The sequence below is a fragment of the Alosa alosa genome, chromosome 11, assembly GCF_017589495.1.
Source record: "Alosa alosa isolate M-15738 ecotype Scorff River chromosome 11, AALO_Geno_1.1, whole genome shotgun sequence".
Taxonomy (NCBI): Eukaryota; Metazoa; Chordata; class Actinopteri; order Clupeiformes; family Clupeidae; genus Alosa; species Alosa alosa.
In genome coordinates this window covers 22,022,444-22,034,943 of record NC_063199.1, presented here as the reverse complement: position 1 = coordinate 22,034,943, position 12,500 = coordinate 22,022,444, and the positions used below count along the sequence as shown (strand labels likewise).

The 12,500-nt window shown below is 42.4% G+C and overlaps 1 protein-coding gene across 1 annotated transcript in view; it reads left to right on the top strand.

Annotated features, from left to right (window-relative positions):
- Nucleotides 1–12,500, top strand: part of shank3a (SH3 and multiple ankyrin repeat domains 3a) — a 172,773-nt gene that overhangs the window by 118,364 nt on the left and 41,909 nt on the right. Inside the window, 1 exon segment of the mRNA XM_048256121.1 lies at nucleotides 2,466–2,579. Coding sequence (XP_048112078.1) covers nucleotides 2,466–2,579 — 114 coding nt within the window.

Here is a 12,500-nt window from a genome sequence, read left to right as displayed (position 1 = left end):
AAGGCATACAACAAGTCGCGATTTATTAGGCTATCCAATCGCTATGCTGTTTTCATGAACATTGCAGGAATCCACTTCATTCACCTACCCACGAGCAGTGTTGCCACAGTTACCCTGAAAAAGTAATCTGATTACTGATTACTGATTACTCCTTTAAAAAGTAACTTAGTTACTTTACTGATTACTTGATTTTAAAAGTAACTAAGTTAGATTACAAGTTACTTTATTAGTTACTTTCAGCAGCTGCCGACAACACCCCACACGCCTCAACATAAAAATGATAACCGGTTTTGCCAATACTCACTATACTGGAAGTGCATTTTAACAGTAATGTCAACAATGTATAGCAGACATCCCAACCTAACCTACTTAGATACTGAAATTCAGATGTTTGCTCAATAATGTCTAGTCAGTAGACCAAATAAGGAAGGCCTATTGATAGAAAAATATGTAGATTTTGGTAGTTTAGCCTTTTCATGTAGCCTTGGCAACTAGCCATCTAGTATAGGCCTGAGTAATATGCAAATGAAATTACACTTGTTAAACTCACCTCAACAAGTCTTTTGCAATCATTTAACCCGCTGTGAGCTAAAAGTCACTGTTACAAACAGTGCAGTGTGCAAGACTATCAATATGTTTTACTCTTATGAGACAATTGGGTACACTTTTGTGTAGTCTGATGTGATATGGGTCTTAAATGTTCCTTTTTGAGGGGCACTGACTCTGCCATGACGCTCCTGTTCCTAGATACACTGACTGAACTGATTAATTTTCGGGAGAAAAGAGATATAAGCCCACCTACACTGAAAACTGATTGGTTGATTTAGCAAAACGGACCAGGATGCTCTCTGTCTTGGATGCGCTTCAGGCACACACGCACCACTCCTCTCTCTCTCCCTCTCCGTTGTGTGCGCGTTAAACTCACACGCGATTTGAAGTCCGGTCTGGCTTGCGTGTTCTTGTTCGCTCTAGGTTCCGGGAGATTTTATGTAATTTGCGGGCGTCAGGAAGCCTCTATCAATATGTGGGAGACTCCCAAAACTTCGGGAGACTTGGGATGTCTAGCTAGACAGCACTTTGTCGCCAGCACAGAATGTACAATGTACCTTAATGTTGTCATGTTTAGCTGACACGAACTCAAAATAATGACTGTATAGATAAAATGTGCATCTCTCTCCTCCCTCCATTGTTGTTTACATTTGTGTCGCTGCGTGGTTTTACACGTGAGTTGTCCTCATGCTGAAAATGTGAGCATAGCCTACATGGCGTTAATCCCCGAGACAAGAAGAAAGCAAAGAATATATCTTTTTACTAAGGAAAATGACAAAAATAGTAACGCACAGTGACTTAGATAAGTAACTTTAATCTGATTACTGGTTTGTAAATAGTAGCGCGTTAGATTACTCGTTACCGAATAAAGTGGTCAAAATAGACTAACTCACTGCTCACTAGTGGTTCAGTTTGTCAGTTTCACTTTCGCAAACATGCATACACATTGAATGAGCACTCATAGCCTACCACATCCACCTAATGTTATGCCTCTATATTTTATGAATTAAGAAGTCTACACGAACATTGTTGACAGTGTAGGTCCCGCCCCTTCCTTGATTTTAATTGGCTAGCTAGAGAGACGTGACATTGACAAACCAATCAGGAACTGATAAATCAAACTCCTTCCGTTTCATGCAAACTCCCTTCCGTTTCATGCAAACTCTCTCACACACACCACTATACTCTCTCACATACACCACTATACTCTCTCACATATACTACTATACTCTCTTGCATTCACTACTATACCTTCTCGCATACACTACTAAACTGTCTCGCATTCACTACTAAACTCTCTCGCATACACTATTATACTCTCTCGCATACACTACTAAACTCTCTTGCATACACTACTATACTCTCTTGCATACACTAGTATACTCTCTCGCATACACTACTATACTCTCTCTCACATACACTACTATACTCTCTCACATAAACAACCAAACTCTCTCACATACACTACTATAGTCTCTCACATACACTACTATATTCTCTCACATGTACTACTAAACTCTCTCACATACACTACTATACTCCTTCACATTCACTACTATACTCCTTCACACACACTACTATACTCTCTCACATACATGACTATACCCTCTCATACATACATGTAAAATGACTATAATAGTGAGTGTGCATGAGTATAGTGGTGTATGTGCAAGATTATGATAGTGTGTGTAAGTAGTAAGTATGAATTAAGGCCTAGACGGCCCCTCATATGTTTGCATCCTTGCTTCCTCATGTGTCTACATTGTTCTCTGTTTGCTTTCACCTTGAGCCAAACAGTGTTTAACTGCTCAGAATAAACAGTCAGGAATGCAGATGAGTATGGTAATAACTCTTTTTCTTTCTCTCTCTCTCTCTATCTCTCCCTTTCTCTCTCTCTCTCTCTCTTTCTTTCTCAGTGTTAAGTATTGGTGAAGGAGGATTCTGGGAAGGCACGGTGAAGGGCAGAACTGGCTGGTTTCCTGCAGAGTGTGTGGAGGAGGTGCAGATGAGGCAGTTTGACCCAAGACTAGGTAAAACCAAGCACACAGGCACACATTCACACACACACACACACACACACACACACACACACACACACACACACACACACACACACACAGACATTACTTGTAGAGTACATGGAGGTGTTTTCATTGAACTATGGCTAGCCTGCCATCTATGTTCACTCCCCTGTCTTACACAGCATATGTTTCAGCACCACATCAAGTGGACAGCTCCCTCACTCTCCTTTACGGGACATAATACATCAGGCCAAAAAACACAAAACCCAAAGAAATACACAAAAACAAAAAGATATAAAAACAGAAAAGAAGAATAAGAAAAAGAAGAGGGGAAAAAATGAAAAATCAAATAAAATTTTTTTTTTTTTTAAATCAAACAACAGGAAAACATTTGCAATGACAACTTGTTTGCAAATAGGTCAATAAAGATGCCTTAAAATAATGGAAAGTAGTAATAGATCTAAGAGACATAGGCAATCTATTCCAGTCAGAGAGGTGCCTTTAATTTAAAGGCGCGCTTCCCAATTTCTTTGGATGTGTTTGGAACAGAAAAGAAAGGATGATCAGTGTGTTTTAAACTGTATGTTGACCTGTATAGAATTAAATGTTGCTTCAAGTATGGTTATGGCTATGGTTATGGTATTTAGCAGACTAGCTGAGCATAACTGTGGTAGATCATTTATAAAAATAGAAAATAAGAGGGCCCTAGGGATGAACATTGAGGTACACCCTTTTCCATAACCCTGGGCTGGGAGAGAGCACCATGAAAAGACACGTTCTGACATCTATAATGGAGATATGAATTAAACCAAAGAATAGAGTGGTTTGATCAAGGAGAATATAATGATTAACCAAGTCAAACGCCTTGGTAAGATCAATGAATATTGTGCCAGTGGACATGTTATTATGCAGAGAGGATGTACATCATTAGTACATTTTGTAAGAGTGGTGGATGTGGAATAATTAGGTCTATATCCAGATTGGTTTGGTGATAGAATAGAAAATTCATTAATGGATTTAAATAGTTGTTTAAATATAATCTTTTGAAATACTTTAGCTACACTGCTAATGATAGAGATTGTGATTATGTGCTTCATGTAAATGCTTGGAAAACAAATGATTGAAGACTCACCAATTCCTGTAGCCTTGTCTTTGTAGCCTTGTCTTTGTTGCCTTCATGATTTCCTTTTGAAAGTTTCTGATATTAAAAAGGATACATTGACAATCCAGCTGGAATCTGCCACTCTCTTTGTCTCTCTCCTGTGCGCACAAGATGCGTTCCCAAGTAAGTGGAGTAAGTAATGTTAGATCTGCTACGTGGTGGAGATTGAGAGAACCCAAAAAGTATCATCCTTGCATGTAACATGGTGTTAGTGGATTTTGACATTGTAAACGTTCTCGAGGAAGAGTGAAACACAGTTTGCGGTAAAGCGACTATTTATTGGCTAAATGTGGGTGCCCCCTCTGTGGGTGGGCAGCACCCTCTGTCCTTTGGTACCCTACGCACAGTGTGTGATGCGCGTGGTGGGAGTGACAGCACTGAGCATTTGCTTTGTTATGTGTGGGAGCACATGTGTATGTATTACATGAGGATGTGGGTGTACGATTGTTTACCATCAGGTGTTTCAATGTGATGCCTGTGTGTTTGTGTTTGTGTGTGTGTGTGTGTGTGTGTGTGTGTGTGTGTGTGTGTGTGTGTGTGTGTGTGTGTGTGTGTGTGAGAGAGAGAGAGAGAGAGTGTGTGTGTGTGTGTGTGTGTGTGTGTGCGTGCGTGTGTGTGTGTGTGTGTGAGTGTGAATGTGAGTGTATGTGTGTGTGTGTGTGTGTGTGTGTGTGTGATTGGTGTATTGATTTTTGTGCAGTCTGGATGATGCCTGCTGTGACTAATGTGTTTTGTGGTGAAGTCTTCGATATTTCACTGCTGTGTCGTGCGACTCGGAGTCATCTGTCTCCTCCCTCACTCCCGACTCTCACTCTCTCCATCTCTCCGTCTCTCTCTCCTCCCACTCTCCCATCTCTCCGTCCCTCTCTTCTTCTTCTCTACATCTCTCTCTCTCCATCTCTCCTCCTCCTCTCCCATCTCTCCGTCCCTCTCTTCTTCTTCTCTACATCTCTCTCTCTCCATCTCTCCTCCTCCTCTCCCATCTCTCAGTCCCTCTCTCCTCCCACTCTCACATCTCTCTCTCTCCCTCTCTCCTCTCTGTTCATCTCTCACTCTTTTCTCTCTTTTTGACCTTTGACCTTTGACCATTCCTTTGAATCCCTTGAACTCCGGTGAAGCATTAGACCCAGAATGGAGGAAGGAAGAGGAGAGAGATGGAGTGAGAGAGAGAGATGGATTGACAGAGAAAGAGAGATGGAGAGAGAGAGAGAGATGGAGTGAGAGAGAGAGATGGAGTGAGAGAGAAAGAGAGATGGAGAGACTGTTTTTTCAGTTCTGTCTCTCCATCTGAGGCTGAGCTGTGAGCTGGCGCCCTGAACAGGAGTGAAGTCTCTGTGGGCTTTTTTTTCTGCTTCCAACTGCCAGTCTCACCTGACTGACGGGGCTCACTGCGTCACTCTACGTCTGTGTGTGTGTGTGTGTGTGTGTGTGTGTGTGTGTATGTGTGAGTGTGTGTGTGTGTGTGTGTGTGTGTGTGTGTGTGTGTGTGTGTGTGTGTGTGTGTGTGTGACTGACATGTCTCACTGTGTCGCTGCATGCTCTGTGATTGGACAACAGTGCAGGAGTGTGAGCTTTCTCTCTTTCTCTATCCCTCTCTTTCTCTCCCTCTCTCTCACACACACACACACACACACACACACACACACACACACACACCAGCTGTGCTGAACTATCTGTCTGTAATTGAAGAGATGTGTCACAGCTCTGCCTCTGGCTGAAAGGCCTTATCACTCAAAATATGACACATACACGCACACCCTTGCACATAGTACAGAGAGAGAGAGAGAGAGATGAAGTGAGATGACTGTGTCTGTGTTGATTTTTTCCCCCTGCTTGTGTATGAGTGTGTGTGCCTGAGAGAAAGAGGTGCTGTGTGTATACATATTTTGTGTGTGTGTGTGTGTGTGTGTGTGTGTGTGTGTGTGTGTGTGTGTGTGTGTTTTCTGGTTCTGAGTGATCAGACTTTATTGCTAGGCTGAATCAATAAATACTTTATGAAGTCATGCCGTATTAGAGCAAGCTTTCACATCAGGTATTCCACTGCATGAGCCTCTCTCTCCCTTTCTCTCTTTCTTTTTTTGCCCTCCCTCTATGCTTCCCTTTTTTCTTCCTCTTTCTTCAGATCTTTCTCTCCCTCTCTCCCTCTCTTCTCCTGCTGCATCACGCTGTGACTCATTCTCTATGAATCAGCCAAACACTCTCTATTCTATTTATAGCCCTCTGTAGCAGCAGAGACTCCCTCTCCCCCCACACACACACACACACACACACACACACACGCCACAGCTCCTCCACAACCCATCCGTCAGTCTCGCTCACTCCTCTCTCTCTCCCTCCTTCAATCCCATTCTATATCCCTCTCTCTTTCTCTACATCCCTGTCTCTCTCTCTTGCTCCCTCTCTCCCTCTTACTCATCCCACCTGGGCAGACTCTCCTGTCTCATTCTTCTACATGATTACTGCTCTCTCAACGGAGACTTCCCTACAGGTCAGAGAGGACCAACAGGAGCTTGGTCAGTATTGGAGGTTGGTCAGTATTGGAGGTTGGTCAGTGTTGGAGGTTGGTCAGTATTGGAGGTTGGTCAGTGTTGGAGGTTGGTCAGTATTGGAGGTTGGTCAGTTTCGGAGGTTGGTCAGTGTTGGAGGTTGGTCAGTGTTGGGTGTTTTAGGTTGGTCAGTGTTGGAGGTTGGTCAGTACTGGAGGTTGGTCAGTGTTGGAGGTTGGTCAGTATTGGAGGTTGATCAGTGTTGGGTGTTTTAGGTTGGTCAGTGTTGGGTGTGTTAGGTGTGTTAGGTTGGTCAGTGTTGGGTGTTTTAGGTTGGTCAGTATTGGAGGTTGGTCAGTATTGGAGGTTGGTCAGTGTTGGAGGTTGGTCAGTATTGGAGGTTGGTCAGTGTTGGAGGTTGGTCAGTGTTGGAGGTTGGTCAGTATTGGAGGTTTTAACATCGTGCTCACTGACATAAGTGGCAATACGTTCTGGTATGATGTTCTTAAATTGTTCAAATATCATTAGCTCACACAGTCCTGCAAACGTATCCACACCCTCAGCTGTACGCCAGCGATTGAAAAGCGCAGCCAATTCACGCACCAGCTTTAAGTGTGTTTGCTTATCGTTTTTATGCCAAATTCGAAATCTTTCGTACGCTTTAAGAATAGACCGTTTAACCCTCTAGGCGCCACGGTCGACTTTTGTCGACAAGATGCGGTACTGAATAAAACGGCCGATTTAGTCAAATAGGGTGTCATATTTCGTTCGACCTCCACTCCACTAGATGGCAGACATGTCATACGTCATCCCCGAGTCCGAAAAAAAGGGCATGCTTTAAACAAAACCTTCTAGCTACAGCACATTGAATCAGTGCGTGAAATACCGGAGCTAGTGTGCGTGTGAGCCACTTTGTCAGAGCGATATTGTCAACGTCAGCGAGTATTTGCATTAGATTATCGTCTAATGGCATCAAAAAAGTTTACCCGAAATGAAGTGTTGGGTCTTCTATTCGCGGACCCTGATTTTGAAGGGGAATACCTGCCTTCAGAAAATGACGGTGATTCGTTTAGTGAGGCTTCCCATGCGTCCCTGCCTTGCAATGATGCAGCTGGACAAAGTGAGAGTTTACTCCATAGTTTAGCTTACACCAAGCACAAACATTGAATCGTTTGCCCAATGTCACTGGTGGGAATAATGTTTCACGGGTTCGGAGTGTTCATCGGGAAGTTAGCAGGGTGTTAGTGATGTGGCTTAACGAGGCTGGAGGTAGCCTAATGTCCATGTAGCACTAGCTTCTGTCTTCTGAACGTGTGCCTCTCCCAATCGGCGGCGACAGTAACGATGGTGGAGCCTTTGTCTAATGCCACTGGGTATGTTAGACGCAGGTCAAGTGCTCATAGGACAGTTAGGGGGAACGTAGAGGCAGTGTGGGGAGTCGCGAATGAGAATGACAGTAGGCCTAGTCCGAAGGCGCATAAAATTCTCTCCACTCGGACTTGGCCCTTGAGGCAGATCTGGCCATGCTGCTGCAACAGGAGCAGAGGTGGTGACACGGGCAGGAGAGCCATTAGGCCATGCATAGTCTATCACAAGATGATGGGAATGCCGCCCTGTATGGATAGAATATGGATATGGATAGTCATCATCTCTACAGCAAAGGCCTGCTACATAATTGTCAGCCATTTATTAGTAATGATTTACACTGTTGATTATCTATTTCCCTGACCTTATGTCCTTTTTTGTGTGTTCATGTCCTTGTGATGTGTGTGTCTTTGTCAGCTAAGAAAAAACAACAAAAAAAAACATCAACAAAAAGAAAACAAATACTAACATTGTCTCTTGTCTTGTCTCGTCATCTCACTCCTGATCTGTGCCTTGCCGTGGCAAGTGAGCTTTTAAACTAAACAGGTCTTGTCTACTTGTGTTTGTGTGTCATCTGAATAATATATATGTGCCCCATACATGGAATCAGAGTGCCTACTGTATGTAGTAAATGGTAAATCTCTACAGCAAAAGGCACCTACCGCTACATGCATTTGGTTTGTTTCTGCCATTTATTAGTAATGATTTACATAGTTTGTTTACTACTTAGTATTTACCTGAGCATTCAGTATTGTGCAATATAGCATACAGAAGGTGAGGGACATTTTGGGGGGAAAGAAGTGGTGCATTTTATCATTCAAACATGACTTTTCATGAAAATTCTATAATCCAAGATGACCATATGGCGTCATAATATGCAAATTAGATATAAACATTTAATCCCTACATAAACTTTGGGTCATCCTTAATATTTCTCTAATTTACAGAAAGTCTCTATCTCATCACTTTTAAGATATAGCCTTTTGAAATGAAGATGTCAAAATCGAACGTTTCGGAAAAAAAACTCTGGCGCCTAAAGGGTTAACTACAGCATAGTCTTTCCGCTGTGAGTCCTCCAACGCAACGTAGGCCTCCTGGGCTTTGCCAGAAATTACACTCTGTAAAAGCAAAATACGCCTGAATCTCCAGTCGTAGTCATTCAAGTAGTATTTCAAAGAGAGAAAAGAAAAGGTCAGGCTCGCGCTCATTAAACTTGGGTAAGAGCTTAGACATATGTGACAGCTTGTCCTGTTTCGAAGAGGCTCTTCCCTCTTCCAACAGTTTTAAACGATGTTGTTCCTGCCGCAATTTATCATACTCTAATTCTCTATCCTTTTCTCGTTCTCTCCTTTCCCGTTCACGTTCACTTGCCAATAATTTGTCTCGTTCCAATTGCATTTCCAACAATTTAATTTGCTGGTCAAATGTTAACGCCGACGTGAGTTGAGGCGTCGAAGTCTGTACCAGTGGCTCCGGCAATGGATTAAGTGAAATTACCTCTCGTTCACTCAGCCCCTCCATAACTAACTGTAACAATGCGTCTTTCTTGATACTTTTAGTTATCAGTGAGTAGTGCTCCGCTACTTTAACAAGTTGAGCTTTAGTTAAACTTTTTAAACTATCTGCCGAAGGGGCAGCCAAAAAATCACTTGTTTCCATTTACGTTTCCATTAGGCCTACAACAAACTTCACTTAAACCAATCAACAATCAAGTTATGCCAATCAATACAAAACAATTCCAAACAACTCTCGCTCAATTTGCGCTTTCAGGCTAAAGTTAGCCTACACGTCTTGTCAACTAAAAGTGGTTTCCGACACAATGAAGAACTACAAACAATTCAGACTGGAGCGCCCTGCATCTGAATTCCCCCGCAAAACCAAAACCTATTTCCAAACTCTAATCTTCACGTGTCTTTGTGATTGAGCTGAAAGCAGACCCCCTCGTTCAACACGCAAAAACAACAAATAAGCAGGAAATAAAACAAAACTTTTAAGCGGTCTCGCCTATGGCAGGGTGTTCACGTTGCTCCAAGGTCATCCAATTCGCTATTTTTTCCTCTTCTTCGTAACAGAAACCACCACATTTTCGAATCAAACAAGACGTGCGCTCAAAAAGTTTGTTCCGACCAACAAACCTGACCAAACGATGGAACTCCCATTCTTCGCGTCATACTCAAATGAACCAATCCCTACGGGGTTCCCCCAATTACAAATCAGCTGGGCCTATTACATTTGCTGCAACTCACCGAAATAGCAGCAAACTGTTGCGTTCGACGGCACAATGCAGGCACAACCAATTTATCCAAAAACATCCATTTTTTTAAATCTCCCACATGTCAAGGCTGCTTGGCTCAAAGCAGACCTGACATAAAATGGGGGAGACCACACCGTAGCGTTCAATATAAATACATAATTTATTTGCATAAATAGCAGACATGTGGACTCGAAGTCACATGACTTGGACTCGAGTCAGACTCGAAGTCATGATTTTAATGACTTCAGACTTGACTTGATAAAATTCGGCATGACGGCGACTCCTTGGACTTGAATACTACCACTTTCGAGACTTGACTGGGACTTTGCCTCTTTGACTTGTGACGACTTGACATGTCTCGAGTCAAAACTAAATTTCCTGATCGTGGACCAGTCACCCCAGAGATGCTTTCCCTCCGCGACTAAAAAAAAAAAAAAAAAAATAGTGGAGACAAGCTGCCAGTCCAGAGCACAGTTCAGTGCTGCCGCTACCCCCACATGCGTTACGCACTGTGTGTAGGGCACCAAGAGACAGAGAAATGACCAACATTTAGCTAATAACTAGTAGCTTTACTACAAACTGATGTGCACTCTTGTTAGAGAACGTTTACAATGTCAAAATGCACCAACAGCATGTTACATAAAGATGATACTTTTCGAAGTCCTCTCCATTAAGATCCAACTTGAACTTATGCTAGCCTACTCCATTTAATTGAGAACCCCATCTAAGCACGCACGAGAGGGAGAGAAAACGAGTGGCAGGTTCCAGCTGGCTTGTCATTGTTGATGATGATTGATATTTTCTTTTAAATATAAGAAACGATAAAAGGAAATCATGAAGGCAACAAATACGAGATTAGGGGAAATTATGGATTTATCCGGTTCTCACTACTGTTATAAACTATGAGATCCAGGTCACTATGACATAGGCTGCACTCACTGTGATTTGGAAAGTGGACAAGAATATGAAGAGTTGTCTTTGCCTTTGTTTAATGGAAATGGTGAGTCTTGAAGTAGGCCTATTCAATAATTTGTTTACATGAAGCACATTGAAATGCCGATTGAAACGCATTCCACTCAGCTAGCTAGGTGGTTACTGGCTACCAGGCTCATAATTCACATTTAATTGCAAACAGAAAATGTCAAGCAAGCATCATGTCATACATGCATCTATTTCCAAAGGAATGAAAGCTGTTTGCGCCAACTTAATATAATGCTTATCATTGTTAATATTGTGCTATTCATGTGGCACAAACAATGTTTGAGTTTGTGGACTAGCCATAGGAATGGAGCTGGTAAAAGAGATCATTATGAGAATGTGTGGACAGTGGCACACAATGGGCTTAAAGTGACAGTGCACCATTTACAAATGAGATAAACAGCATCACATGTGTAGTATTTCTTAAGAAATGAATATTTTTTAAAACAAAATGACTGTGTCATTATTATCTTTAAATAATATAAAAGTGTTGACCTTGGTTTCTTATGAGTCGCCACTGGCAGACAGCCTAATAAATTGTTTGCAGGCAAATCTGTGGCCTAGCAGTGAAATGCCATCAGTCAAATTATTACTCATCCTTACAGTGGGTCTCAAATTTGGAAAAACAATATTTTTATTTGTCATGTAGCTATCCGTTTTTGTACAGATTACTCAGGTATGCACATGTGTATATTGTATGCGCGATGCATATATCAGAAAAATATTTCAAGACAGAAACATTGAACATATTTTAATCTGTATTTATAAAAAAAAAATCTGTGGATTAGATGGAAGTGTTAAAATTATGATCGATAGTCTAATAATGCCATTATTAAGTGAAGAGTACCTGATGACTTGTTCAGGACTTGAAAAAGATTGGGACTTGGACTTGACCTCGACTTGGCTTTGATGAGACTTGGACTTGGACTCGACTTGCCCTTCTCTGTCCCCATCAGAGCAAGCCCCACATGAGCGATAAGGCCAAGAGAGCGTCCATGGGACACCCGGCCTTCTTATATAGTCCAGCCCATTAACTACTAGGCGCCACCCCTGCACTCAGCACCCTGCAGGAGACAGACAGACAACACATAGAATAAAGGGGCGGAGCCCCAAGAACAATCAACAGGGTCGTAACAATATGCACAAGCAGATTGAATTGCTCTAGCTAAATTGGGGTGTTGGGTGTTAATGGTTCAATATTGAATCTTGCCGTTCTGTTTATTATCATTTCCTAAATTACCTCGCTAACAAGCCAGCCCTCTGCTTCAGACAGTGGGTGGTGTGTCGGTGTGTGTGTGTAAATTTCCCTTGTGTAAATTACCTCAGATGACGTGAGGTGTATATCGGTGTGTATGTATCTCACTCAGATGGTGTGAGGTGTGTGTCTGTGTGTGTATCTCTCACTCAGATGGTATGTGGTGTGTGTCAATGTGTGTGTATCTTTCACTCAGACAGTGTTGTGTCAGTGTGTGTGTGTGTGTGTGTGTGTGTGTGTGTGTGTGTGTGTGTGTGTGTGTGTGTGTGTGTGTGTGTGTGTGTGTGTGTGTGTCTGTCTATCTCTATTCTGGCATTCCATATGTGTGTGTGTGTGTGTTCTGTGTATATCTGGTAGAGATATATGGTGTATGCCAGTGCTTGAATGTGTGTGTGTGTGTGTGTGTGTGTGTGTGTGTGTGTGTGTGTGT